The sequence below is a fragment of the Staurois parvus genome, unplaced genomic scaffold (genome assembly GCF_062004578.1).
Source record: "Staurois parvus isolate SC_StPar_1 unplaced genomic scaffold, SC_StPar_1.0 ptg000682l, whole genome shotgun sequence".
Classification (NCBI taxonomy): Eukaryota; Metazoa; Chordata; class Amphibia; order Anura; family Ranidae; genus Staurois; species Staurois parvus.
Genome location: NW_028318478.1, coordinates 8284689 through 8312500, shown reverse-complemented (window position 1 = coordinate 8312500; position 27812 = coordinate 8284689). Strand labels below are relative to the sequence as shown.

Here is a 27812-nt window from a genome sequence, read left to right as displayed (position 1 = left end):
TCATATTAACACGGGATTTTGCATTTCCGGGTCGGGGGGGCGCACCATCCGCGGCTGTCAATCACCTGGTCCTGGCTGGTTATTACTCGCCGGTGCCCAGTGATTGCCGAGCATCTCTGATGGGGGAGAGAACTGTATGTTAACAAAACAGTTCTCTCCCCTGTCAGCTCCTGCACACTGCTTTGCATGGCTGTGCATAGTATAGCCATGCACAGCAGTGTGTTCACAGTGAAGCACAAACACACAGCCCCACAGTAAAATGCACACAGCTAACCCTTTGATTGCCCCACATGTTAACCCCTTTCTGCCCAGTGCCATTAGTACAGTGTCAGTGCTTTTTATTAGCACTGATCACTGTATTGGTGTCACTGGGGATGTCAGTGATACCAAGTCAGTTCCCCCCAGTGTCAGAATGCCCGCTGCAGTCCCGAAGTCCCGCTGTAAGTCGCTGATCGCCGCCATTGCTAGTAAAAATAAAATCCCAGTATATATACCGCCATTTGTAGACGTTACAACTTTCACGTAAACTAATTAATTTATGTTAGCAAAGACATGGAACAGAATACATTTTGGCCTAAGTTTATGACGAAATGTAATTTTTTTGCAATTTCTTTACTGGACATGTTTAATAGCAAAAAGTAAAAAATGTTTTTTTTTCTCCTCAATTGTCGTTTTTTTTTTTTTTTTTGTAATAGCACAAAAAATAACGCACAGGCAATCAAATACCGCTGAAAGAAAGCTCTGTTCGTGGGAAAAAAGGATGTGCAGGGTTGCATGACCGCGCAATTGTCAGTTAAAGTAATGCAGCACTGTAGTGCAAAAAATGGCCTGGTCAGGAAGGGGGGTAAGGGGGGTAAATCCTCTGGAGGGCAAGTGGTTAAGCTTACGCAACAATGAAAAGGACAAAACAAAAACATAAATGATCATTACTTGTATGCTGTTTTCCCAGGCAGTTACCTTTATCATGGAGGGCTTGTCAGATCCATACGTACGCACCGGTCATCAGCTCTCTTTGTACCAACGAGCTGTAAGAATGAGAGAATCTCCAAGCTGCAAGAAGTTCCACAAGATGCTCAAAAACTTACCACAGATCATTGTAGAGGATGTCCCTCATGTGAGATTACTAGCTCACGTTTTTTTATATCACTGTGATTTGTGCTGGATAGATAGAAGGAAAGATGATCTGCAAGTGTCACCATAGTTATTGGGGATTATTCCTTCTAATGTATTCTAAATGCAGTGTCTTTCTCCATGTAATCATTAGTGGACAGGGATCATGTTTTCATATAGTGGGGAAGGGCTTTGAACACAGTTTAACCCTTTTGCTGTGATATGTTGGCAGCAGCGGAGGGTTTAAAACATGAACCCAGCTGCTGTGTGTTTTTAAATCTGATATGCAAACTGTGCTGCTTCCACGCACCCCCGATACATTCTCCAGTACATATTTCCCAGGCTCCTCTCTCCCAGCTATGGGTTTAGGAACCCCATGGAGGGTGTGGCGGAGTAGAGGGGTGGGAGACCATTGAACGTCCGTTCACTGATCTCCGTTACCTAGTAAGAACGTGCATTACATCACTTCTGGGTTTGACTGTCACTTTCCCTGGCCACTGTGGCCCCCTAATGCGAACAAAATGTTGATCCAGCTCCATGTACACACACACATAAGAATGTAAACATGCATGTCGGGCAACTACATACAAAAAAGATGATTGAGCTACACGTTACATATGGCCATGCATGCAAGAGTGAGAACATTTAAAGTATAAGTAAGCGCAAATCTTTTTTTAGTTTTGGATAGAGCGGAGAAGGATTGGAACCCCTGTCAGGTCTATGTCCCAGTTAGGGAGATTCACCCTCTCTATTTGTCATGTTTAACACTATCATTGAAAGGGAAAGTGTAAGAAAATCCCAAATTTTGGGTTGTCCTCAGAAAAGTAATAGAGGGGAATCTTCCAATGGGGACACTAGTTCATCACAACCTGGGGGTCCCCAAGGAATTCCCTAATTTGCAGAGATTTCTTCTCACTTCCTGTTTGGCTATGGGACAGGAAGTGAAGGTAAATCTCCACAATGGGACACAGATGGTGTAAAAAAAATCTTGACCGTTTATAACCCTCCCCTGCTCTATTCAAAATGGGAAAAACGTTTTGTTTATAATTCTACTAGGGCCTTTATTGATGGCTAACTCTAAATTGATGACCTTTAGGGGCTTTTAAAGCAATACCTATGGTACGTTTAGGGTACCAAAGTTTGTGGCCGTTTTATTGTGCACACAGGTTTTAAGGCCCCCTTCATGAGCTGTGAACCACTTTAGCAGCAGGTTCTCTCCTTTTTTTGCACCCCTCTACTGCTGAAAGCCCAAGGTAGTTGCCTCTTTTGCCTTTTTCTTGACTCCGCCACAGGGGACACATATAGAAATAATCCATCCAAACTAAAAAAAAAATTTTGACTGGAGTTGGGTGTATACAGGGGATCTTCTTCCCCCCCCCCCCCCCCCCTTTTATTATCTCTGGGGCAAACACTGATCTAGCTGTACTTTGCAATTCTGATTCATTATTTTATAATGAACAGGTTACCATTAAAGGCAAGATGTACCCACAGACAGGCATGGGAAAATCGGTCTTTCTAATGGAGAACATGGCAGAGGAGGTGGGTGAGGATATTACACTCTCTACAGTCATGTGTTCCGTAGAAGAACTAGCATTGGCCCATTATCGAGAACTTGGTTATGATCAAGGTATGTTATCAGCTAGTGTGTATACTTGCTGAAGAGTGATTGTGGGATATGTGGGATAGGGTAGGTGGTGTCAGAGTGATCAGCTTTGGGGTCCTGACTTCAGATCGCTGGGTCTCACTACAGGCAAGGTGTCATGTAAGTTTTAGCTCTCTGGCTTTTCTCCCATAAATCTGTGTCTGAAGCACCCAAGGAACAGTTGTGTGCACAGTCTTGAATCTCAGCTACAGAGGTTTGTAACTCCTATGTGCTATTATTATAGGTCTTCTAGCTCCATTGATGCTCAGCAACTGCTGTCAGCTTGTTACTCCATGTAAGGAAGGAAGGAGTTCAGTACTGGTTCCAATACATTGCTCAAAAAAATGAAAGGAACACTTTGAAAACACATCCAATCTCAATGGGGAAAAATATGCTGGATATCTATACTGATATGGACTGGATACTTTTTCGCTTCCTCCATCCATGTTTTATCATGTGTTTAGCCTAATGAAGGGGGAGTGGTACTGCCACAAAAACACATTAATTTGTTTTTATATTTATTTTTTTATATAGATATATATAATTTTTTTTTTACCAGCAATTAACCTTATCTTGGACTCTTTCACTTTGTTTTAGTCTAGGGCTCCTTTCTGTATTTTTATGGATTGAGCTACTGTTGGGTGACCATTGCAGAAAGCCTTGCTCTGTGGGAGATCCCTCGCCAGAGCTATTGCGCTTGTTTGAAGTTTTCCTTCATTGGACTATACATGCAAGTCTAAAAGCGCCCAGTGACTGTGTTGTTCTGGAGACTATGGTCAAGCAGTCACTCCTCCAGCCTCTGAGGGGTCTGTGCACCTTGTTGTGTATGTGTTCCCAGGGAAAGGAGAGGAGGTGCACACTTCAGGCTGGGAGAAAGATGAAAGTTAAAGTAAAACAAAAGGCAAAATTTTATTTGGATAGAGTGCCAGAGGGAATAGAACACTTGTCAGTCTTTCTTGCTGTCTGTGCCCCAGTTAGGGAGATTCACCGTCCCTATTTGTCCTGTTTAACATTATCATTGCAAGTGAAAGTAAAAGAACATCACAAATTATGTGCTTTCCTAAGCAAAGTAATAGAGGGGAAATCTTTCAATTGGGACACTAGTTCTGGTGACCTGGGGTTCCCTAAGGAATCCCCTTAATTTTCAGGGATTTCCTCTCACTTCCTGTTTTGGCTATGAGACAGGAAGTGAAGGGAAATCTCCACAATAGAACACAGATGGTGAAACAAAAATCTGGCAGGGGTTATAACTCTCTTACTCTATCCAAAATGGAAAAAAAGGTTTTGCCTATAGTTCTGCTTTAAACACTGAGTAGTTATAAACCTTCCCACCTGCTCCATTGCTGAGGAACCCTTCCAAAGTCTATCATCCAAATGTATTCTTTTTCATTTTACTTTTAAGGTTAGGGATTTACTTGCAATACAATACTGCTATTTATGACTCCTCCCTCCTAAATGTTTTAATTTTCTATATTATTTTGAACAGGCTGGAACTAAGAGGAAAATTAAAACTCCGTTTACTTCAGTATAATAAGTATAGGATGTGTTCTGCTTGTGCATTCATTTTGGAGAAAACCCTTTGGCATGTCATTCTTGGGTAATTTACTTTTTATTCATTTACAGGAATTCATGGAGAAGGTTCCACATTCAGTACCCTGTATGGCTTGTTCATGTGGGATATAATTTTTATGGAGGGGATTCCTGATGTCTTTAGGAATACCTACCAGGTATGTCCGATGAGAAACTGATTAGTCATCCTCTTTCATACTCCGTGTCTGAAAAATGTGAATATGCCATATAGTATAACTACTGAGTCCACTAAAGCCATCCATTGTTTCAGTTTTGTGCAGCATCTGTCTACAGCTGCCTTTTTATTTTTATATCTGCGAAGATCACTGAAATAATGTTCGATCTGTTGATGAGAATATGACTTCCTTAGAAGCAGGAGAAAAGCCTGTTATAGATTTATACAGAGGCTTTTGTAGCACTGGATTGTAGTTGTGGTTAATGGCAGCATGTATTGTTTTTGTTGCAGGCATTCCCCCTGGACCTATATACAGACAGTTTTTACGAGAACAGAAAAGAAGCCATTGAATGTCGGCTCCAGCTGCTCCAGGAGTCTGCCACAGAGACTCTGCACAGCTTGATGGCTGATGTGTGGAATGAACACCTAAGTGAGGCTGCTGCACTAGTCGGCTGGGAACGGTTCTCCTCTTTGCAGCAGGCTCAGGTAAACACTCAGTAGGATGAAGTGTTATTGCACAGTAACCAGATATGATGCAATTAGTCAACAGACAGAATTTTATCAAAAAAAGTCACAAGAATATTCAATTATTAACAGCCCAACAGAGAATACAAACACTGGTTTAACCACTTGACCTCTGGAAGGTTTTAACCCTTTCATGACCAGGCATTTTTTGCTATTCAGCACTGCCCTATTTTAACTGGCAATTGCAATTGCTTTTTTTTATTTTTTTTCATTATAGGCCAAAATTCAGCTACATGTCTTTGTAAAAAAAACAAACAAACCAATAATTGTATATTAATTTGGTTAGTGTGAAGGTTATAGTGTCTACAAACTATGGTATATATTTTGGAATTTATAGAAACTATAGACGCTCTACAGATAATCAGTAACTTATAGTGTGGTGGGCAATCTGGCGCTACCAGACCCATGCTGGGAGGTACACTAACTGATCTTGACATCAATAGTTACACCAATACAGTGAGCAGCTATAATACTGTATGCACACTGTCACTGTACTTACACTAGCTGGAAAGTGGTTAACTGTGTGCCTAACAAGTGTCATAAGTGCTGCTTTTACTAAGGGATGTGGCTATTTTTTTTTCTCCCTGCTTTGTAGGGAGATGAAACAGCCAGATCGCTGCTCGGTGTATAGAGACTCTGTGCTGTGTTTGGACACAACCGATCAGCAGGCCTCAGCCATAAATCATTGGCTGACACCTGCTGACAAAATTGCGCTTTGTCCAACCAAGCTTGGAAGCCAACTGGCAACGTTTATTTGCATTGCTGAGCCTGCTGCTGCTCAGTGCATCTACTGTGACTGGGCTGAAAGTGGTTAAAGCAGAGTAATGTAAAGCCATATGTTTTCATCTGTGTGAATATAGCAGATAATGGAGTTACAATGGAGAGTAAATGTTAGAAGTGAAACTTTAGGCAACAAAGAAAAAAATTTCTGACATGTGGTAGCGTAGAAAAGAATCTGTTAGGTTTTTGTTGCTGTGTTCCCGTTTGGAGAGATTTATGCTTGCTTTTTGTACTGATGGTGATCACCTGGACAAGAAATGAGGGGAAAATATGATTTTATATTTGTCACCTGAACAGAAGCAAAGGGGAAATCTGTCAGTGGGGACACTGGGTGAAAGCTGTCAAAGCTGCAATTTTGAGAGAATAGCTCTATATATCTCTTATGTCTCTAGGACCGGAAAGGGGGATAAATCTCCAATGGCAACAAAGACAGCAAGAGCAAAAAATAGCCCGGTTGTAACCCTTTCCCCGCTCTGTTCGAAACTAGGAAAATGGCTTTGGCTGGAGCTGTGCTTTAAAGTGAATTTCTACTTTTGCAGACAGAATTCGACAGTGCCTGCTTCATATTTTTTTTTATGTTCCCATTCACATAGGATAACTATGTGAATTAAAAATTGCTGGTTACATGTTTACTTGCTTAAAATCCTATTTAGCGTTCCCTATGTAATATTAAGGAGGGGCTTGGAAAAACTTGTTTACCATATAACCCTGTCTGTACTGTGCTGGCAGCTCTCCATCATCAGTTGTAAACTAGATGTGCACACTGTCTTTCCTAAGGAAGGATTAAAGATCTCAAGGTTTGGGTGATACATTGCATGTTAATGTTCTTTTATAGCAATCTGCCCATAAAGTGTTCACAAGTAAGCACATTGGGAGTGCAAGTTATTCTGAAGAATACAAGCTGCCTAAGGAGTCATATATGTAAAAATGTCTTTCCAATAAAAACTAAAAAGGTTAGAAATATTTTACTTGAGGTGATTGTAGCCGTATTAGTGCATTTGCGTCAGGAACAATTGAGTACTGTCCGTGATACTTTTTTTTTATTTGCACTAACATACAATTTTGAGGACAAGCTTTCGGGGAATGTCCCCTTCTTCAGGTCTAAGCAGTACCTGCTTAGACCTGAAGAAGGGGACATTCCCCGAAAGCTTGTCCTCAAAATTGTATGTTAGTGCAAATAAAATAAATATTTTAAAAATTATGCTTTGTGAATGGGAACACATAGCAAACAGGGGGGGGGGGTTCTCAAATTTTACTACAAACTGTACTTTAACCATTAGCCCATTAGCCGCCTGGCCTATAGCTGTTTGGCGGCCGCAAAAATGCTGCAGATTTCCGTGGTATACGCCATTTGGCGTCCTCCCGCACATGTGCAGTTCGCGTGGTTGCAGAGCCGCGCAGCGGCGCGATCTGTCACCGGCCGTGTACCTCGGACATGCCGGTACCATGTGACCTGCTGTGACTAATCACAGCAGGTCACATGACAGTTGTATACAATGGATGGCTTCCATTGTATACTAGTGCCTAGCTGTGAATGGTCACAGCAGGTCACATGCACATGTCATGTGATTAGCTGTGGCCAAATCACAGCTAAGCACAAAAAACAAAACCTGAATGAATCGATGTCATTCAGGTAAATGCTTGCTTATAGCAAAGTAATTCTTTGCTATAAGCAAATTGTGTAAAAAAAAAAAAAAAAAAAAAAAAAAAAATACTGATCACTTTCCCAAAGTAGTACAATGTTACTATGGTAACATTGTACTACTTTGGTCATAGTACAATATGAAAAAAAATTTAATAAATTAATTTTTTTTCTCATACTGTCACCAGTCAGTGTCCTTGTTCACCGCCATGCCAGTTATATGATGATGCTGTACTGCACTAGTGACAGTATGTAAATAAAAAATAGTGAAAATATTTTTTTTAATTTTTTAATTTTCCGAAAATTATGACAAAAAAAATACAACTTCAAAAAACTCGCCATTCCTCTTATGAAGTACGTCGGACTGTCTACTCTGCAAAAAGGGGTCATTTGGGGATATCTGTACTATTCTGACTTGCTTCAGGATTGATCAATTTTCAGATCTATACCATAGTTTGTGAACTCTATAACTTTCCTACAAACTAAAAAATACATCCTAATTTGGGTTATTTTCACCAAAGACATGTAGCAGAATACATCTTGGCCTAAATTTATGAAGAACAATTATTTATTTGTAAACTTTTATAACAGAAACAAAGAAAACGTGCTTTTTTTTCAAAATTTTTGGTCTTTTTTTTGTTAATTTAGCAAAAAATAAAAACCCCAGCGGTGATTAAATACCACCAAAAGAAAGCTCGAGTTGTGTGAAGAAAATTAAAAAATTTTAGTTTGGGTACAATGTTGTATGAGTGCGAAATTGTCATTCAAAGTGTGAGAGCGCTGAAACCTAAAAACTGGCCTGGGCAGGAAGGTGTAAAATTGCCCGGTATTGAAATGGTTAAAGTGCAAAAAAAAAAAAAAATCTTCTCCCTGCTAGCTAAAAGCGTAATGTGCTAGTATGCATCTGGCAGAGCGCTGTCTCCGCTCCCCAGGGCTTCCATCTTCACCTGTTCTTCATTCTCGGTTCGTGGGTTGCAGCTGTTTGACTGGCCAAGCTGCGATGAAGTCACTCCCACACATGCACGCTGGAGCTTCCCCTGTGGCATGGCTCTCTCAATGCACTAAAGTACATATCTCCTACACAGTGCACGTTTAGGAGATATTTACTCGGCCTACAGGTAAGCCTTATTATAGGCCTACCGGTAGGTAAAAGATGGAGAAAAAAAACAAAACCCTTTACTACCACTTTTAAAGGCAGAACAAATAATCATTAAAAGGAAACATATACCAAGAAAAATACATGGGCTGAGATTGCAGACCTCTCATTTTCAAAATGCTAGTTGCCTGGTTGATAGTATGTACACTGACCCAGAACAGGCATGCAGATCAGGATATTTTAAACCTTCCAAATGCATTTGTATGCTTAGTGAATGACAGTATTTCAGCCATAGACAGCAGAGGAGCTTAGCAGTGGCAGTCTAATTGTTTCCAGCACCACAGGATTGTTAGTGTTTTGAGTGAGCTTTTGAAGATTTGAGCAATCCAGGTATGGCATAAAATCATTGTTACGACTCGCTTCTTACATCCTGTACAAATCCCTGGTTTTAAAGATTGTAAATAGATACTGGATATGTTTATATATGGTAACAGAAAATTAAAACAGTCCAAACTGCTATGTGATTTAATACACTTGGCACAGTATTGTACTTAGAATCCTAGATATGAAGAATTTAATCATGCTACAGTATATGAATTGGTGATAGAATTTGCTAAGTTTAAAGTGGTGTTGAAGGTTTTTTACCTTCACGCATTCTATGCATGCAGGTAAAACACCCTCATTGTACTGCCCCACCCATTAAATTTGGGGACGGTGCTACAAGGATGACGGTATGTGTTGCCACATTCAGAGGTTGTATTTTATAATAGCAATAACTGCCAGTCGATTTGTCCTAGTTCTGCCTTCATCTCATTTCAGAGTCTGGTGTCCTGCCTTGGAGGATCATTGCTAAGTGGGCTATGTAGGAAAATGTCCAAAGACATTCGGCACTGTAGAGGAGGCCTCCCCGATCTGGTGGTGTGGAATGTGCAAAAGAAAATCTATAAGGTAAACAAACTTCTGCTTGTTAGTGCCTACTTGGATTATATTTATTTTTTAATGTGGCTGAAAACCCCTGAAATGAAAAGTGAACAAAGCATAATCTTCTATGGTGTGCACGTCTCACCCCAAAGCACCTAGTGTGATTTTTGACTGCTCTGTCTGTCATTCCTCTGCTATCTGCATGAGTCTATTCCTGGTGAGCCCCCAGCACACAGCAGGTGATTGATGGCCTGCTCTGTGCATGTTTTCTTATGAGACCGTGAAGGAGAGGAAGAGTGTACTTTCCCCTCCACTCAGGTCTCAGATTACACTCTGTGCTCTATGCTGTGCAGTGTGTGACATCCCCATCCCCTGCCTTGTGGGGCTAAGAAATGCTGTGCACATTCTGTGCTTAGAATGTACTGTAGAAGGAAGAGCGCTGCAGATAATCAGTTACAACATATGTAGAAGGATTTGTTCATCTCTGTATATCTCCTGAGGCTTGTCACTTTACTGGCTATATGTAAGGGTTTATGACCACTTTAATAAAGTACATTATTGTTGTGACAATCCAAATTAGGTATAATACTGCAATAAGATTCCCACTTCTGTACTTTATATATAAGCAGAGTTTAGAATACAATTTATAGCATAGCTCTGTCAGCTTTCTCATCTAGTGCTTCCCTTTCTAACAGTAGTGTATTGCATGGATGCCCAGGTTTGTCCACACTGTGGTAAGTCCAGTCCAACGCTGTGTATATTATACATTGTATTACATTGTGTGCCACTAGATGTCACAATTCAAATAGTCACTTCTTATGATACATTGACAGGGGTTTTCTGGTGACAACATGGGAAATGCCCTAAAGGAATGAAGTGACATAACGTTACATCTTCACTACTATAAATACAAGTGTTCATATAGCAGAAAATATATCATTTAGGATGTTTTACATTGTAAACTAATCCACTGGACTTTGTCCGTATTCTAAAACTTTTTTTTTTTATAATTAACGTTTTATCCCTGAAAACATAGATTATTAGAGACATTTGCGTATCTGTGTAATATCAGGGAGAGCTTTATCATTTGTCTTAATTAAAAAAAAAAAAAAAAACAGTAAGACAGATGACACTTACAACAGACCTTTTCTCTGAATGCTGATGTGAAATCATTTAACACTTGAAAAAAAATGTTGAAAAAAAAAAGTTTTTCTGCTTTACTTTTTTCTCTTGCACTTTCTGGTTTCCTTAAAGGCAGTGGTGATGTAGCCTGGGTGCACAGATACCCCCTGAAAGGCAACATCACCACTGCCTTCAAGGAAATCCTGTGCCTGCACTGCAAGACCTTACAGTGTTGTCATACATGCATGAGATGAAGCTTATGGTGTCATGTACTTCAGCTTGTGGTTGCGCTATATGAAATTACATTCATTGACGTGGGGGGGGGGAAATATCTCACAATTTAACAAATGCCTGTAGTGTTAGGCTTCATCTACACAAGCCTACTCTGACCACCGAGAAACGCAAATTGTGGCAAAAATGCGGTTTGCGGTTTCCCGCAGTCGGCAGTCAAAACGCACCTATTCTTTAACCTCACCTAAACGCAGCACCTCCTAAACTCTGCTAAAAGCCTTTGTGTACATGGACACACAGGCTTTTATGGAGTTGAGTGTAGGAGCTTTGGAAAAAAAAGTTTAGCAGCTGCTCGTGTACATGAGGCCTTATGCGGCATATGTGCAAAGTGAAATGCATGATGTAATACGCTTCATCGCTCACATGTGCAATATCATGGACATTTTCAAAATGGCCGCACAGGCAGGACAAAAATAGGTAAGTATGAAGGAAAAGTCACAAGAATATATTGTAGGTAAGTATGCAGTGGAGTATTTTTGTTGTTTGTCACCCTAGGCAAGCGTAAAATTGTGGTGTTTTGGGGGGGAAGATTCAGCCCTCATCTGCTGGCCACCCCGGAAGCCATAATCAGGAAAGCCTGACGTCTTCCTTCTGTGCGGATCTCTGACAGTGGTACAGGAACGAGAGTCAGGCACCCTTCAGTATCCCGCACTGCTGTGCCTCACCTACTCCCCAGCTGCCATGTGTGTCACTGCAACCCCCGAAAAATACCACCTTAGGAAAACGCCTTGTTTGCCTCATGGTAAATTTTTTGTTTTAGCACATTTTCATACATAGTGACAGCTTTTTTTTTTGTTCCTCTCCTGACTAGTTCATTTTTATAAGGGGTCAGCAGAACTCAGGCCAGGCTGATCTGCTGCAGTGAGATCAGCAGAAAATGCCAGAACACATCAATGAATGAGTGAAATGGTAAACCTGTCAGATGATGCAGTAGGTTCTGCTAAAAGGCACAGTTCTGGATTTTACTGGATGTTAAGAACAGCTTTCCTCTGAACTCTTCCTTGATGCTCTATGTACAGGATTTCTCTTTGTGAAGTCTCGGTCCCTTATAGAGATCTGCTGGATGAGAATTGCCCACACTGTCATTGCTCAACTCCTCCAAATGAGGTTAATGTTTTGTTTTCAGAAATGTTATGTAGCATGTGATTTTAGTACTACTGATCCAAATATATGTCCTGGACTATTGACTAAAAATATGAAGGACAGACATATAGCATGGCAGCCAGGAAACACAAAGGCCTGAAATGGTAGACTACAAAGCAGCTTTCCATTAACCACTTGTCTATTGGACCAATTTTGACATTTCCACATACATGTAAAAATCAGCAATTTTTTTTTACAAGAAATTACTTGGACCTTTGAAGTCAAAGACCAGTTGCAAACTGAAAAAATTCATACCAACATCCCAGCTGCAGCCATGACATTGGGATACCCGCTTCCACCCTAGGACATACAGGTACATCTTGAGGGCTGAAAGTGGTTAAAGATGTGTTCACTTTCAAAGGGAATCTGTACTGAAAGAAATATGTAGGCTGTCATTGCTGACCGACTTCTTCTAACAACATGCTTGATACTTAGCAGCATGAGTACTTTCAGTCACTGTATTGAAACAAGCATAGGACAAGTCAATTGTGACTGAAGTCATTGTGATCTGCATACTTGTTCCAGATGAGTGACTTGGTGCTGAAGCTACTGGATCAGTAGGACAGCCAGAAAACACAGTGATTTACCAAGCGAGGTCAATAATGTCAGATTTAGATTTCCTTAAAGCTGATCTTCTCCAGGTTTCATACAAAGCTTCCTCTGATTGATTGAGGTGGGTGGATGACATCACAAACTCCGCCACAGGCAATCATAATGAGCATTCTATTCATTCGTAAAGCTTCCTATGAATGGAGCAGTGCTCAGCCTAACTCAAATTTTGTTCTCATTCGGAGATGCTGCTCTCTCTTGGTTCTCATCCTACCTATCCCGACGCTCCTTCAGTGTCACCTACAATGGTGCCACCTCCCCCTCCCTCCCCCTCTCTGTTGGGGTCCCCCAAGGCTCTGTCCTTGGACCCCTTCTCTTCTCCATCTACACCTCCTCCCTGGGCAAACTCATACAATCTCACGGCTTCAACTATCACCTCTATGCTGACGACACCCAAATCTACCTCTCCACCCCTCACCTCACCCCCACTATCTCCGCCCGCATCACTCACCTCCTAAATGACATCTCAGACTGGATGTCGCTACATTTCCTCAAGATTAACCTCTCCAAAACCGAGCTTCTCGTCTTTCCCCCTGCCCACACCCCCCCCCCATCCTATCCATCATCACCAACAACTCCACTATCACTTCCGCCCCGCAAGCCAAAGTCCTTGGCGTCATTCTTGACGCGAACCTCTCCCTCCAACCGCATGTCAAATCACTCACAAACACATGCAGGCTCCATCTTCGCAACATTGCCAAGATCCGCTCCTTCCTCACCCCAGACACCACCAAACTTCTAGTACACTCCCTCATCATCTCACGCCTTGACTACTGCAACTCCCTCCTCACTGGCCTACCCAAGTGCAGGCTCTCCCCGCTCCAGACCATCCTGAACTCAGCTGCCAGACTCATCCACCTTACCACCCGCTCCACCTCTGCCACCCCCCTCTGCCTCTCCCTCCACTGGCTCCCGATTGCCCAACGCATCAAATTTAAACTCCTTACCCTGACCTACAAAGCCGTTCAAAACACTGCCCCTGACTACCTCACCAATCTGATCACCAGGTACCACCCTACCCGTACCCTTCGCTCCTCACAGGACCTCCTTCTATCCTGCTCCCTGGTCTCCTCCTCCCATGCACGACTGCAGGACTTCTCCAGGTCCTCCCCCATCCTCTGGAACTCACTGCCCCAATCCATCAGACTGTCGCCTTCTCTATTCACATTCAGGCGCTCCCTCAAAACCCATCTCTTCAGGGAAGCCTACCCCACCCTCACCTAACGGCCATCCTCCCTCATTCCTCCTACCACTTCATCCCCCCCAGCCACTTCCTACTGTACCTTTACCCCCTCCCTCCTAGATTGTAAGCTCGTAAGAGTAGGGCCCTCTTACCCCTCGTACGCTGTCTGTCTTTGTTGTACTGTGCCATGTATTGTCCCCCCCTATTGTACAGCGCTGAGCAAACCCTTTGGCGCTATATAAACTCGTAGTAATAATAATAATAATAATTCCACTGCCGGAACACAATGCTGTATACTTATGTAACTGAGTGTACAAAACCATTTATACAATGCAACTATAAGGGGCTGGTTCAAACCACGCCCGTATCTGAATCGCATAGGAACACACTGTGCAATTCAAGCCCCATGCAAAATGCACTACATTTGTGATCTGCAGCAGTGGTCTATAAAAAGTTAACACCCCACATGCAGGTTGAAAACGCAGTGTGTTTGCCCTCACCGGATCGTATGGTACCTTTGTACTATGGGATGTGGTCTTTTGCCCCGCACAGAACCGAATATGAACTGCACAGCACATGCACACATGGTGTGAACCTGCCCTTAGTGAAGTAATCAGACTAGTTAAAGGTGAAGTTCACGTTTGATAACATGTTACACTCATATTGCTACAATCAGACCGGAACCTGCTTTAACAGCTAGTGGGGGGGAGGAAAAAAAAAATGTGGCCGTGCAGGGCTCTGCCCACACGAATGCGTCACTCATTCACAGCGATCTGTGAATGAGAGACTACAAGTTGTGACAGTCTTAGTGACTGCTTGTAGTCCTCAATGAACTACCACAGTGCTGTGAAGAGCCACAGTAGTTCATTGATTCTTCCTGTACGATCAAGTAGATATACTGACAGATCTGCATGGGACCAGGGAGCTACTGATCACTGGTGGAATAGTTTATAGGCTCCTGTAGACAAAAATCATAAATGTATATTTTTTTTTATTTACCTGCAAAAAAAAAAAATATATATATATATATATATATATATATTTTTTTTAACCAAAAGGTGAACTTGCACGGTAAAGGTGATCCTTTTTAAAGGATATCTAAAGCAGTTTTTTTTTTTGGTTTTGGTAATGAGAGGTGAAAACGCAAGTCAGGTTTTTTGTTTTTTTTTTTATTGCTGCCTGTTTTCCAGTCAGGGTATTTCATTGTATGTCTCTGTTTGTCCTGGCGTTTGTGGGAATGAAAGCCCAAGATTTGGAGTTGCTGTCAGAACAGGAAGACTCTTCAAAAAGGGATGCATTTTCCAATGCCAGTTAGAGAAGATTTTCCCGTACTTCTGACCATGCCTACAGGAAAGTGAACAGAAATCCCAAAACATGGGGAGAGGAAGGAAATACACAGACATGCATTTTAAACATTCCCTATGTTTATCTAAATATAAAAAAAAAATATATATATTTTTTTTTTTTAAACTAAAGAAAATACACGGTAACTATTTTTCATCCCCCCAGCTGCTCTATTGCACATAGCCCAGGTTCACACTATGCAGTGCAGGACCCCGCATGTAATTTGCACATAAATCACACTGCATTCCTGTGTGAATTACGTGCAAATGTCTGTACAGTGCAATTTGAGCCATACATTTTTTTTTTATGGCTCAAATTGCATCCGCACCAAAAAGTTGCAGGACCCTTTTATAAATCTGCACCTGAATCGCATCCCATAGGTGTTCTCACCCATGCAATGCAAGTTCTGGCAAATCGTTTTGCAATCTGTTTCGGGGTGTCATTATTTTATCATTGAAACCTGCACCAGCTCGCATGAACGTGGAGCAATTTACAGTGTGGTTTGGGAAATGCACAGGATTCGCAGTGTTTCTCACACCGCATTGGTGTGAACCCAGGCTTACTGCTTTTTGTACATTACTGGGCTTTATTCTTAACCCTGATGTCCATGTGTTGCAGGTGGTAGAGGTGAAGGGGCCAAACGATCGTCTGTCGCACAAGCAGATGGTTTGGTTGCACGAACTGAAGAAAATGGGGGCAGATGCAGAAGTGTGTCATGTTGTTGCCATTGGAGCAAAGAGTAACAGATTTAACTAAAATGTAAGCATAACCTTTCCTAATAAAATGTTCTTTGTCATTTGGCTCCAGTCTTCCTAAGGTTTATGTATGAATCTTATTGTCAGTGTGTCAAGTTGTCTTGAGACTAAGGATTTTGACAAATGCTTCAAAGGAGACATGCTAGTCAGAACTGATTTAGCCCTGGTCAGGGTTATGTGTTCCACAATTACCTGCAATATGCCAGTTTATCCAATTCAAAGGAAGCCATCGTCTATCTTTTTTTTTTTTAGGCCCAAGCCTGTGATCACTAACACATGCATGGCCCAGACTGCACCTGCTCATTCAAGGTCCGCACCACATCAGTCAGCAGAATTGTGATTGGCAGTGGCATATTTGTTACCACAGTTTCACTTTGACCATTTGGCACTCCTAGAATGCTGTCAAGGTGATTTCAACCATATAAATGTCAAGACCAGATGTTCAGTCCCACTCTATTTGACAAAATATGGCACAATGAAACTTATGCAATCTGAATTGAAGTACAGTGGATAGCATTCAGCATAATCTTCAATGTTTCCTGAAACAAAAGCTTAAAGTGGTATAAAGCCCCAAAACAAAAATGTATAGATTGCAGCTTTCCAGTCCTTAGAGGTGGTGGCTGCATTTGTTTTCTTTTATTGACTCTTATTTTTACCTGGTACTAGCCTTGTCCTAAGTAACCCCCTCCCCCTCCATTTTGGATTCAACTTTGCACACCAATGCCACAGGTAAAAGTAGCCATTCATCTGAAATGGAGATCTTTGAATATTAAAAGCACTGTGGAAAAGAAAATCATACAACAATACACAAATTCAAATAAATGCAAAAAAAAAAAATATACAGTGTATATCCACACTATGCAGTGTTTTTTTTCCATGATCTTATGATACAAATGCCATGGAGAACGAGGATATGTGTATATCCTGACTAGATTACTTCAGCTAAAGAGCTTTATTAGCTAATCTTTTCAAAAAGAGAAGCAATTTCAGCTGGTAAGTATCTGTCAATCAGAGTGGTTGGGGGACACAGGATTTTAAGATTCCACAAATAGGAATGCTGCATGAAGAAGCGCTTTGAAGATCAGTTGGTTGTTTGGAAAATTTTCACTGGTGATAGTTCGTTTATGAAAGAACGACTCTCACATTTGACTGCAGAAGGGTTGAGGTCTTTGTGTACCCAAACTCAATAGTTTAGAGGGGTATGCACATAGTTTATGGGAAGGAAGTTCAGTGCTCCCAGTTTACATCTGTAATCTATGGTACACTGCACTACAGTCCAGCATGCAGCATTTTGCAATTTAATACATTTCCTTAAATCTAAACTACAGGAAAATTAAACAATTTTTTGCACTGCAAGGGTTAACTGCTTATTTAGCCTAGGGGGTGGTAACAGCAATTTTACTTACCCAATCCAGTGCACCCCTATGCCCTGGCAGTGGACGGTTCCTGGGCATCCTCATGTCCAAACCTCTGGGCTTTAACAAAACATGTTCAATTTTATTTTCCATCATTTATTAAAGTGTGCAAAACCTCTGACTGTATCACTGTTTACTTTCAATGTAATTTTTATAAATATCAGCATCAATAAATGAAACCACCGATAATGAAAAAAATAAAAATAAAAGCATATTCAGTATAAACCAGTTATATAATTATAAACGACAGACCACTCCCAATGGGATTTACAGGGCTCCACTGCATACAATCTTGTGTGAATATGAAAGTCCACTCCCAAAAGAAGGCTGCACTAGGGGGCCAGTATAGAATCTTATGTGAAAATGAAATGCCACAGTTTTCGTCAACCACCTCAAACACAATTCTCCACAGTAAGATTCAGAGAAAAATGCAAAGGACCATAGAGGGAATTTTGCTAAAAACACCAATTTAATTCATGCAAATATAGTCACAAGCATCTCAGGTAACAAAAGCTCAAAAATACCACACTGCAGTACAGTAGCAGATGTGATGTCATAGGCCGCTAGCCCCCTCCATACGCATTTTGTCTATGCCAGGGACCTCAAGATGTCCGTTATGTTCCCTGAGGATGTCTCTTGTATAGTCTTCTTTATGTCCCCTGAGGATGTCCTTTGCATAGACAAAATGCGTAGGAAAATGCTAGCAGCCTATGACATCACATCAGCTGGCGTACTGCAGCATGTCATTTTTGAGCTTTTGTTACCCTGAGATGCTTGTGAGTATAGTTCCATGAAATAAATTGGTACTTTTAGCAATATTACTCTACTCTATGGTACTTTGTATTTTCCTCTGACTATTACTGCAGAGAATTGTGATTTCTGGACAGCCAGCGGAGGACCTGGTGGGCGTGGAGGTTGTTACCATACCCTGGTGTGATTTGTATTTGGTTTATCCTGCTGTAGTGATCTCTTATAAACTGGAGGATCATGGTTATCCAGTAAGGGAATTCATAGATCTACGTCAGAGGTGCTTAGAAGTAAAGCACGTGGAACTGTGGCATTTCATTTTCACACAAGATTCCACACTGGGCCCCCTAGTGAAGCCCTGAAATATACTTTTGGGAGTGGACTTTTATTTTCACACAACATTGTTTATATTGCCCCCCCCTAGTACTATTACAGGCGTACCTCAGTTTACGAACGCCTCAGTTAATGTAATTTTCAGTTTACGAATGAAAAGCCATTGAAAATAATTATTAAGTTTCCAAATTTTTTTTGCTATACAAAGCGTTTATAGCGTCAGCCCCATGCCTTTAAAGTGCACTTTATAAAGAGTTTTGAATAGATAAGGTTTTTTTTTTCTAATTTTCTGACCTCCGGAACGGATTAATTGGTTTTCAATGCATTTACAAATTTTTTTTAATCATGTCCCTGTACAGTATTTATGCCGTTAAAGTGCACTTTATAAAGAGTTTTGACCAGAGAAGACTTTTTTTACTTTTTTCTGACGGAATGGATTAATTGGTTTTCATTGCATTCCTATGGGAAACCGTGTTTCGGTTTCTTAATTTTTTGCAATACGAAACGTCCCGCAGAATGCATTAAATTCGTAAACCGAGGTACGCCTGTATATCATTGTTGGATTTATTTTGACTATGGTTTTGTTTTTTCACTATATTGGTGGTTTCATTTATTGATGTTGATATTATTTGTATCACTTTGTTTGCTTTCAATGTGATTTTTATGGGCAGGGGGTGTGCACACATTTATTATTTTGTTTTTCCTGTATCCTGAAACAGTGTGCAACATTACCCTCTAGCACTGAGTGCATAATTATTTGGTGGTTAATTTTTTATGATCTGAGTGAACCCTTAGGATCAGTATTTTAGAAGAAGATTAAGCTGTCAAAACACCACACTCCAGTCCAAATAGCTGCAAGTCATGTTTAATAAAAATGAATTAAACAAAATATGGGTTCTCTAATTACATTTTAAATAAGTCACATCCACAGTTCAGTAAGCATTCATTGAAAAGAGTACCAAGGTTATAACTCATGTTCACTAATTATCTGCACTATATACAAGGTTTAATTTAATGTTTTAAAAGGCACTTCTACTATATTATACATTTAAGACTTATCTACAGCAGAGGTTAACAGTGCACATCATTTCAACTTCCATCAATTAGTGAATGCGCCAAAAATACCAAAGTTTAAATTCACTACTCTGTAAAACCATAACAGTCATCTGCCACGTGACTGTTCTTTTAATCCCCAATTAGTTATTACTGAAAATAAGTTATACCAAATAATCTTTATAGTTTGGTGAATGAAGCTTTAGGAGTCGAGTCCCTGCAGATGTTTACTACAGAATCATAATCTTCACTAGTTCCACAAATGTTTTCTGGGCCTGGGGATCTAGGGAACTCTCCTTTGCTTCACACTGGGGTTGATTTACTAAAAGGCAGATAAACTGTTCACTTTGCAGAGGATGTTGCTCTTTGCAAGGGAAATATCTCCAGAGCTTAGTGAATGAAGTGTAGGTCTGCTGAATCCATCATTTTTGTTTTTAATTTTGCTTGCACATAAATGGGAATTTTTTCAAGTGAAATTTCACCACATTCACTAGGAAATTTTCCTTGCAAAGTGAATAGCCTATTTGCTTTTAGCAAATAAACTCCACTTTGTGCTGTCATATGATTCCTGAACCTTTCCCGAGGTGGAGTACTACAGCTACACGGTAAACCTGCACTTCCTTCAAGTAATATAAATTAAGACTATGGTTGTGCAGCAGGCACCATAAAGTGACCACATGTACCTTTTACGCTAGTCATACGCATTAAGATTTCTCCTGTTAGTCCCATGGGCTGAACAAAAGAAATCAATAGATTCCCCCATTGGCTATACTGCAGTCTGACAGCCACTGCTCTGCCTCGGATTGGCTTCAGCAAATACCTTTTTGCCCAGCTTCTTTAATTTTCAGATTTGAGTTTGTAGGCCCAGTTGGTGCTACCAGAGCCAACTTTGGCTCCATTTTAAGCAGAATTGGCCAAAATTAAAGCAGCGTATGGCTATCATTACTATACAGCTCCTCTTCAGAGTTCTACCACAGTCCCCATAGGCCTTATGCAAACACTGACTGTGTAGGAAGTGTCTGCATAGACATGCTCTCCACGTGTATAGCAAACATGGGCGTTGTGATAGATTGCTCAGACACAGAGGCACTGTTCTTGTGATGGTTTGTGTCATAGCCAGCTGTCAAAGTCCTGGTATGGTGCCAGGTACTCATTACATAAGAATAATACAGGTTTACTGCAAACAAGCACAGAAGCAAAGCTAGATTTTTCCACAACAGAACTTTCATCATAATCTATAAAAAAAAAAAAAATATCTAAGTGTTCAGTTGCTTCAGATTTCAGTCTCCAAAAGAAAAGCTCACTAGTAAATTTCTTTTTGAAGGTTAAAAAAAAAAACAAAACAAAAAAAAAAAACGTAACAATATAACTCTGTTAGGTGCTACAGATTAATCCACAGGAGAAAACTATAAACCATTTAAAGATTTCACACACAAGCTGCTAATTTAATAATTTTACAAATTCATTCAGACCTATAAAAAGAATGAGGATGTTTGAGTATAGCAAGGTGCAGTCCAACATAGACGTGTATACTGACAGATTACATAAAAACTCTCTGAAAACCCTAACAGCATGTATGGTAGTTGGATTACACTGCAATAATATTTAAACAGTGTTCTGATAATTCTTAGCGTCATAATAATTTTGAAAGCTATGAAGAAATGTCTTCCAGTGAACCAGAACTACAATCATTTACAGAAGTAGTTGTGACCATCGGGCTCTGGCTTGTACAGTTATTACTATGTATACAGAAACCCACTTAATGAAAGGCCTTGTACACATGGGCCTCTCTTGGATCAGGGGAGTATGTAAAGTCAGCTTTTACTAAATATTTGTATAGCTTTAAAAAAATAAAACAAATATGCTATACTTCCCTGCTCTGTGCAATTGTTTTGCACAGAGCAACCCTGATCCTCTTCTCCAGTCCCCCGTCGGCGCTCCTGGCTCCTCCCCCTTGACTAGAGCCCCCAATAGCAAGCCGCTTGCTATGGGGGCACTGAGGTGTGCTCGCTCCCAACCCCAGCTCTATGCGTCCATAATACACATAGAGCTCCGAACCGGTCCCACCCCCGCTCTCTCTTCATTGGCTCACTGACTGTGAATGAGAGTAGTGGGAGCCAATTGCTCCCACTGTTCTGTCTCAGCCAATGAGGAGACAGAGACCTGGGACAGCCAAGGTTCCCATGCACATCGCTGGATCGAGAGGAGGCTCAGGTATCTATTAGGGAAAGGGGGGGGGGGGGGGGGGACAGCACACAGAAGGTTTTTTACTTTCATGTATAGAATACATGAAGGTATAAAAAACCTTCAGCCTTAACAACCACTTTAACAATCTTTATGTAGCATTCCTTACGTCTTTATAGTGATTTTAAAAGGTAACACTTTTTTTTACATAAGTTACATACATTGCAATGGTTTTGCACAGAGCAGCCCTGATTTCTTCCTCTTCTCAGGTCCCCATCGGCGCTTCCTGCCAAGTGCCACCTTAGTAAGCTGCTTGCCTCCTAACAGGCTCTGTGTGCCCCTCCCCGGTCCTGCTTCCTCCTTACTGGCTTTGATGTACAGCAGCAAGAGCCTTTGTAAAATGGGGAGAAGGAAGCGAGAGAGCCACTGCTCTCATGCACATTGCTGGATTGAGATCGGGCACAGGTAAGTATGGGGGGGGAATGGCACTGCTTGCAGAAAGTTTAAAAAAAAAAAAGAGAGACCTTGTACCTTAACCACTTTTAGGGCCTGTTCACATTACATTGGTTGTGGTTACATTGCAGTGCACTACAATCAACAGTTGTGTATGAGGCATTCAGAATGAATATTAACGCACATGCACAACGTAATGCACCCTTAAAATGGTTCTAAACACTAAAGGTTTTTGCCTTAATTCATTATCTGCAATAAGATAAAAAAACATTCCACTGCCTGTTACTCCCACCTCCTCCCGAAGCACTTTTCTGAGACTTCTAATCGACCCAGCACTGTCTCTGGCTTCAAGTCTTCTCTCCCCTATTCCTGGTCTCACAGGTTTTACTGTGAGCAGTAGCAGTCATTGGCTCCTGTTGCTGTCAATAAAATCCAGAGAGAAAGGAGGCTGTGTTTATCTATGGATGCATACAGCCTGGCTTAGGAGCGTGCCCCCCCCCCTCAGCAAGGGGCTTGCTATGAGAGCACATGCAGGAGGGTCGAAGCAGACAGCACTGGCAAAGGACCCCATAAGAGGAGATAAGGGTCCGCACACTGTGCAATTCCATTGTGCAGAGCAGGTAATTATAAACCTCTTTTTAATAAAAAGGTTTTGACTTTACAATCACTTTAAGCTTCAGTTTTGGTAAATGACATAGGAGTGGTCACCGCCACTTTTCATGAGTTAACTAGCAAGCTTTTAACAAGTTTCAAATAGTTCCAAACCCTGCTGAAACCTGCTAGCAGCTTGTATAAAGTTACAGCCACTACTCAAATTACAATGCATGCTGAATATTCCCAAATCAGGGCTGAAAGGCATCTTTAGCTTTTCACAAAGCTGCTATACACATTGCCCTTATACAAGCTCACGTCTGTGTGTACAAGGCCATGTTATAAAAAGAGGGCTATTGGTGAGAGTCATAGGTGTCTCTCATATTTACTGTATCAAAGACATACATATATATCTATACATCCATTCCCTCCACTCCGGTCACAGTCAGCTATCTGCTCTGCCGTGTGTGATGTCACATTCCTGCCCCCTGCCAGCTAGAGCTCAGAGAGACTATGTCAAATGTGTGCATTAGAAGGCTGTACAGAAGAGGTGGCTGCAGATAAACAACTCATTTAGGAGGATTTGTTTCATCTCTGTGTATCATCTGATGCTAGTCACTTCATTGGATATACAGTGGATATAAAACCTCTACACACCCCTGTCAAAATGTCAGGTTTCTGTGATGTGAAAAAATGAGGTGCACACTTATGCAACCATATTAATTTAGTTTTTTATTTTTTACTTCCCTCCACCTAATAGATTTCAGTTTGTTGTTTAACTGAGTTGTACAGTTTATAGGTCTCATTAAAGGTGAAAAAGTTCTGAAATGCTTTATCTTTGTGTCATTTTTTTTATATCACAGAAACCTGACATTTTAACAGGGGTGTGTAGACTTTTTATATCCACTGTATGTAAAGGTTTACAACCCCCTTTACTGCCACAAATTTCAACATGATTTATAACATTTAAGATAAATATGATTCCATATGGCTGATGCTGCAACAATGTCTATCTGATGGCACTGTGGACTAATCATGGAAAACAATTCAGATAATTTTAAGCTGTACGTGATGCTGGAACATTCCCTTGGCCAGCTTGCCAGACAGCCAATCCACGTCAGGGTACAAGTCATGTTTGTGGCCAAATTTCAGAGGAGGACTTCATTGTATAACATAATGCTCTGACAGACAGGCCGAATCAATTAGTTACCATGGCACTGGGATCAGATCTTATATTGAAGAAACAGGATGACTTCAATGTTACAACATAATAATAATCCCACAAAAGTGTAGGTAACATGGTAAATACACCGCACAAATATCTCATAATGGGTGAATTTGTGACTATACTTCAGGTGCAGGTAACTGTTGTTAATAATTGTGGGTTCGTTTTCGAAACATGAATATACCTGTGACAGCTGGGGAGTATGAACAATTCTTTTCAAGCCACAGGGAAGAGAAAAAGGTCCCTCATCCTTCAATCTGGAAACATTTCATCACATTTTGATTATTCACCAAGCAAGCCCAACTTCTGTGCATTATGCAGAAAAAGTCAACTACAAGCTAATGTGTGAAGCCCTCCAACTTTATAAACAGACATTTGTGAAACCGAACGCATGGAAAAACCATTGGTATTACCCATTGCGAGCAAACTTTTTCTTTTCATCTCTGAGCTACACTAGAATATGCCAGCTAAAATCCAAATGTTTGCAATGACCAGCTCTTTTTTTTTATTGTTCCAAGTTCCATATATAGGAGTCCTGATTTATATATAAATTCCCTTTTCTATCATTTCATCCATGATTGTTTGAGGTTCTTCCAAGAATGGCAAGTAAACATGGACCTACCAGCAATGGATGCCACAGAGCTCAGAGAGGGACAGAGCAGGTTAACATTGGTTAGACCAGGGGTGGGCAACTGTGGCCCTCCAGCTGTTGTAGAACTACAAGTCCCGTGAGGCATTGCAAAACTGACAGTTACAAGCATGACTCCCAAAGGCAGAGGCATGATGGGACTTGTAGTTCACCAACAGCTGGAGGGCCACAGTTGCCCACCCCTGGGTTAGACTGAGGTAGCCATCCTCACATGGAATTGTGTTTTGGCTTGTATTAGGAATGCATTTTGTCAGAAAACCTCCCAACAGCTTTCTTAGCAGCAAATGCGTTATCGCAATACTGGATTGGCCTACAATTGGTAGCTTTTAATGTGCAAGGGTGACAAATACACTACATAGTCCACCTCCATCCTTCTATTAACTCTAAAACTAAAAAGCAGAATAGGAAAATAACTTGTTATTATTGCTCATAATTGGTACTGTCCCTTTAAAACAAGTGCAGAGAGATATATGGGGCAGTCATTTTAAGCTCTTACTGAAATGTGAGTTGCCTGGTGGTTATGCTGAATCAATAGCTTTAGTACTTTAAAGAGTTAATCCTCATACACACAATGAGAATATCGGACAAATGACTTTTTTCGCCTATTAGTCTCATATCGAAAACTAATAGGTTACTAGAGTAAGGAAAATCATCCTAAAACAGTAGATTGTACATGTAATTTATTGTATTGCATTGTAATCTATTCTTTCATTTCTGAGCATGCGCAGTCTTGGTTACTCAATTTTTTTTTTACTGATAAATACTGTACTGATTAAACAAAAATAATTCAAAAATATTTGTGCAAGTCCCTTCGGACAATTTTACATGAACTGTTGTGGATTGGCTCTCAAAAGCAGTGTACTAACAATCAGATTTTGGATGATCACTACGAAATCTTTTATCCAATTTTTTCCATTGTGTGTACTACACTTTTCTGACTTAGAATATGAGTATGCAATGACTCAGAATGTTAAATTCAGAGATAGCCAACGAGCATTTAGGTGTTAAAGTGGAACTTTACCTCCATAACACAATGCCTCCCAGCCCTCCTCCCTCCACTGCACAAACTGGGCTGGCTTTATTTTCCCCTTTTATTTACTTTTTTTATATATATATTACTCTGGCTCTTGTCTAGGCTAAGAAAGCAAAGTCCACCATTGGGAAAAGAGGAGGCAAGTGGGACCAGGTGGCACATCATCAGGAAGCCTCTGGCTGAACCTGGAAAAGCCAGCAGCTTACCGATGACATCACAGAAGATGGCAGTGCAGGACCGATGGGGGGTTGGGGGTGGTAGGGGGCAGAAAAGAGGTGGATCTTATCAGGACAACGCTGGATCCACTGGGCGGGCAAGTACCTTAAATATGCAGGACCTACAAGTAGTCCTTAAAGCAGATATTCAGCTCTATCCCCCCCCTCTTATTTTTTTGTAACTGTACTGTAGGCTTTCATTATACAGATAAAGGCTCTTGAGCAAATCCTTTGCCAAGAAGATGTCAGCAAAACACAGAATGCTAGGTCTAGGCAATTTTTATGTAGATTGTATAGTCATGTCCACAGGTCCCCCAATGTCAAGGTGCAACATCTGAATATTCCCTTTAGGACATAAAGAACATTTCCAAAGTAGAAAACATTGTACAGTGGATATTCCGTTGAATTTTGCTGTCCTGCCCTATAACATTAAATGTATCTGAAAGGGGTAAATACACGTTACATTAAAAATAACAAAAAAAAACAAAACAACAAAACAATGTCAATATACCCGATACCACCGTACCCGCTATAACATCATATCTGCATCAGATCCAATTTTGGAAATAAACATGTATCCAGTTATGAAGGACTGCACCTGTGACTGCTTTTCCTGCAGCATTGTGCGTAAAATTCTCCTTTTTTAGCATATGTGCAAAAAAAAAAATCAGTGTCTGGCTAAAAGAAAAAAATGCAGCACTTGGTCAGCTAAGCTACCAGTGATACATTCCTCAGTCCTCATTGGCAAGTGTTTCTGTGGAGAGCCAAATTTTGGCACCATTTAAAAACTTGCTCAAAGGAGTCCCCAATATACTACGGCGGCACATGTTCCCGACTGGAGAGAAAGGGAAAGAGGAAGATAGGAAGTCCAAACTTTCATAGCTACTGTGCAAGTCATCTACCCGGAAAAACATTCTGCTTTGTTCGCTTTCTGGGGAAGTGGCCTGAGACAGTGGGTAGGATCGGTACTGACGGAGGCTTGTCTGCAGCATTTCAATTTCATCTGCTAGTACGGAAATTTTATGGAAAGCCGTGATAAAGCCACCATGAGTAATTTGAGCCTCAGGAACCCATCGAAGGTAGCAGAGCTTCCACAGTTTTATATCTGGCCCATTTAACTTTGGTAACAAGACTCCATGGAGGTCTACTGGCTTCGAAAACCAGTCTCTGATGTATTGTTCTAGTCCATTGTTCTGGATTTCTGGCACATGGTGAACAAATTCAGGCTTCAGCCTCAGTATCAAAGAGTTCCTACGTGGCATGATCTCTGGCTGGGGAAGAAGACCATTCTTCAGGGAAACTGGCATCCCTCGTAACGTAGAACTGTAGTTTTTCTGCGAGGAAAAAAGAACAAAAATATTAGCCACAATACATTTAGAGATACATATGGGGCTGGTCCTCCACACAGCAAAAACTACAAGCAGAGCTGACATCAGTTACAGTAGATTACTGATTAGCAAAAGATGGAAAGGAATTAATTGCAGCACCAGTAACCGACAAGGATGCACTGCTGAAAAGGCTAACCACAAGCCTATCTCTATAAGGAATAAATATATTGTTATAGAATAACAATGGCTTATAGAGAAACGGTAAAAATTCAAATAAAGGGTTGTCATTACTTAGGCAGCAGGTTGAACGAAAAAAACTGACCGCATTCGGGTCAGTTTTTTTTGTTTCTCGCAAATCCAAGAGGACTTCCCTGCCATCAGAATGCACAGATCAGGACCGCTGGCTATAGCCTGCAGTGCTGATCAAGTGGCTAAAATCCGACAGGATGGTTGCACAGAAGTAGATAAACTTCTGTACAACCACTTTGCCCATACATGGATCGAAATCTATACGATCCCTGCTGAACCAGCCAAATATCAGTCTATATATGGCCAACTTTGGAGTGTTTCTTAAAGTGATTCTAAAGGTTCATTTTTTTGGGGGGTAAAATAACAAACATATCTATACTTACTGTGTGCAATGGTTTTGCACAGAGCAGCCTGGATCCTCCTCTTCTCA

At 40.9% G+C, this 27812-nt stretch overlaps 2 protein-coding genes across 4 annotated transcripts in view; one reads left to right on the top strand and one right to left on the bottom strand.

Moving 5' to 3' along the window:
* The window catches only part of FAN1 (FANCD2 and FANCI associated nuclease 1), a 99590-nt gene that overhangs the window by 17070 nt on the left and 54708 nt on the right, over window positions 1-27812 (top strand). The window contains exons 9-15 of one of the 3 annotated variants that reach the window (XM_089652442.1): window positions 950-1114; window positions 2572-2737; window positions 4376-4479; window positions 4788-4982; window positions 9359-9487; window positions 15771-15911; window positions 16160-16763. In XM_089652442.1, coding sequence (XP_089508568.1) covers window positions 950-1114; window positions 2572-2737; window positions 4376-4479; window positions 4788-4982; window positions 9359-9487; window positions 15771-15908 — 897 coding nt within the window. In that variant the 3' untranslated portion in view covers window positions 15909-15911; window positions 16160-16763. Of the gene's footprint in view, window positions 1-949; window positions 1115-2571; window positions 2738-4375; window positions 4480-4787; window positions 4983-9358; window positions 9488-15770; window positions 15953-16159; window positions 16764-27812 lie in introns of those variants that run through there. The other 2 variants (XM_089652443.1, XM_089652441.1) reach the window with 2 other exon arrangements.
* Window positions 19252-27812, bottom strand: part of MTMR10 (myotubularin related protein 10) — a 138311-nt gene continuing 129750 nt past the window's right edge. Inside the window, exon 17 of the mRNA XM_089652444.1 lies at window positions 19252-27139. Coding sequence (XP_089508570.1) covers window positions 26537-27139 — 603 coding nt within the window. The 3' untranslated portion in view covers window positions 19252-26536. The remainder of the gene's footprint in view (window positions 27140-27812) is intronic.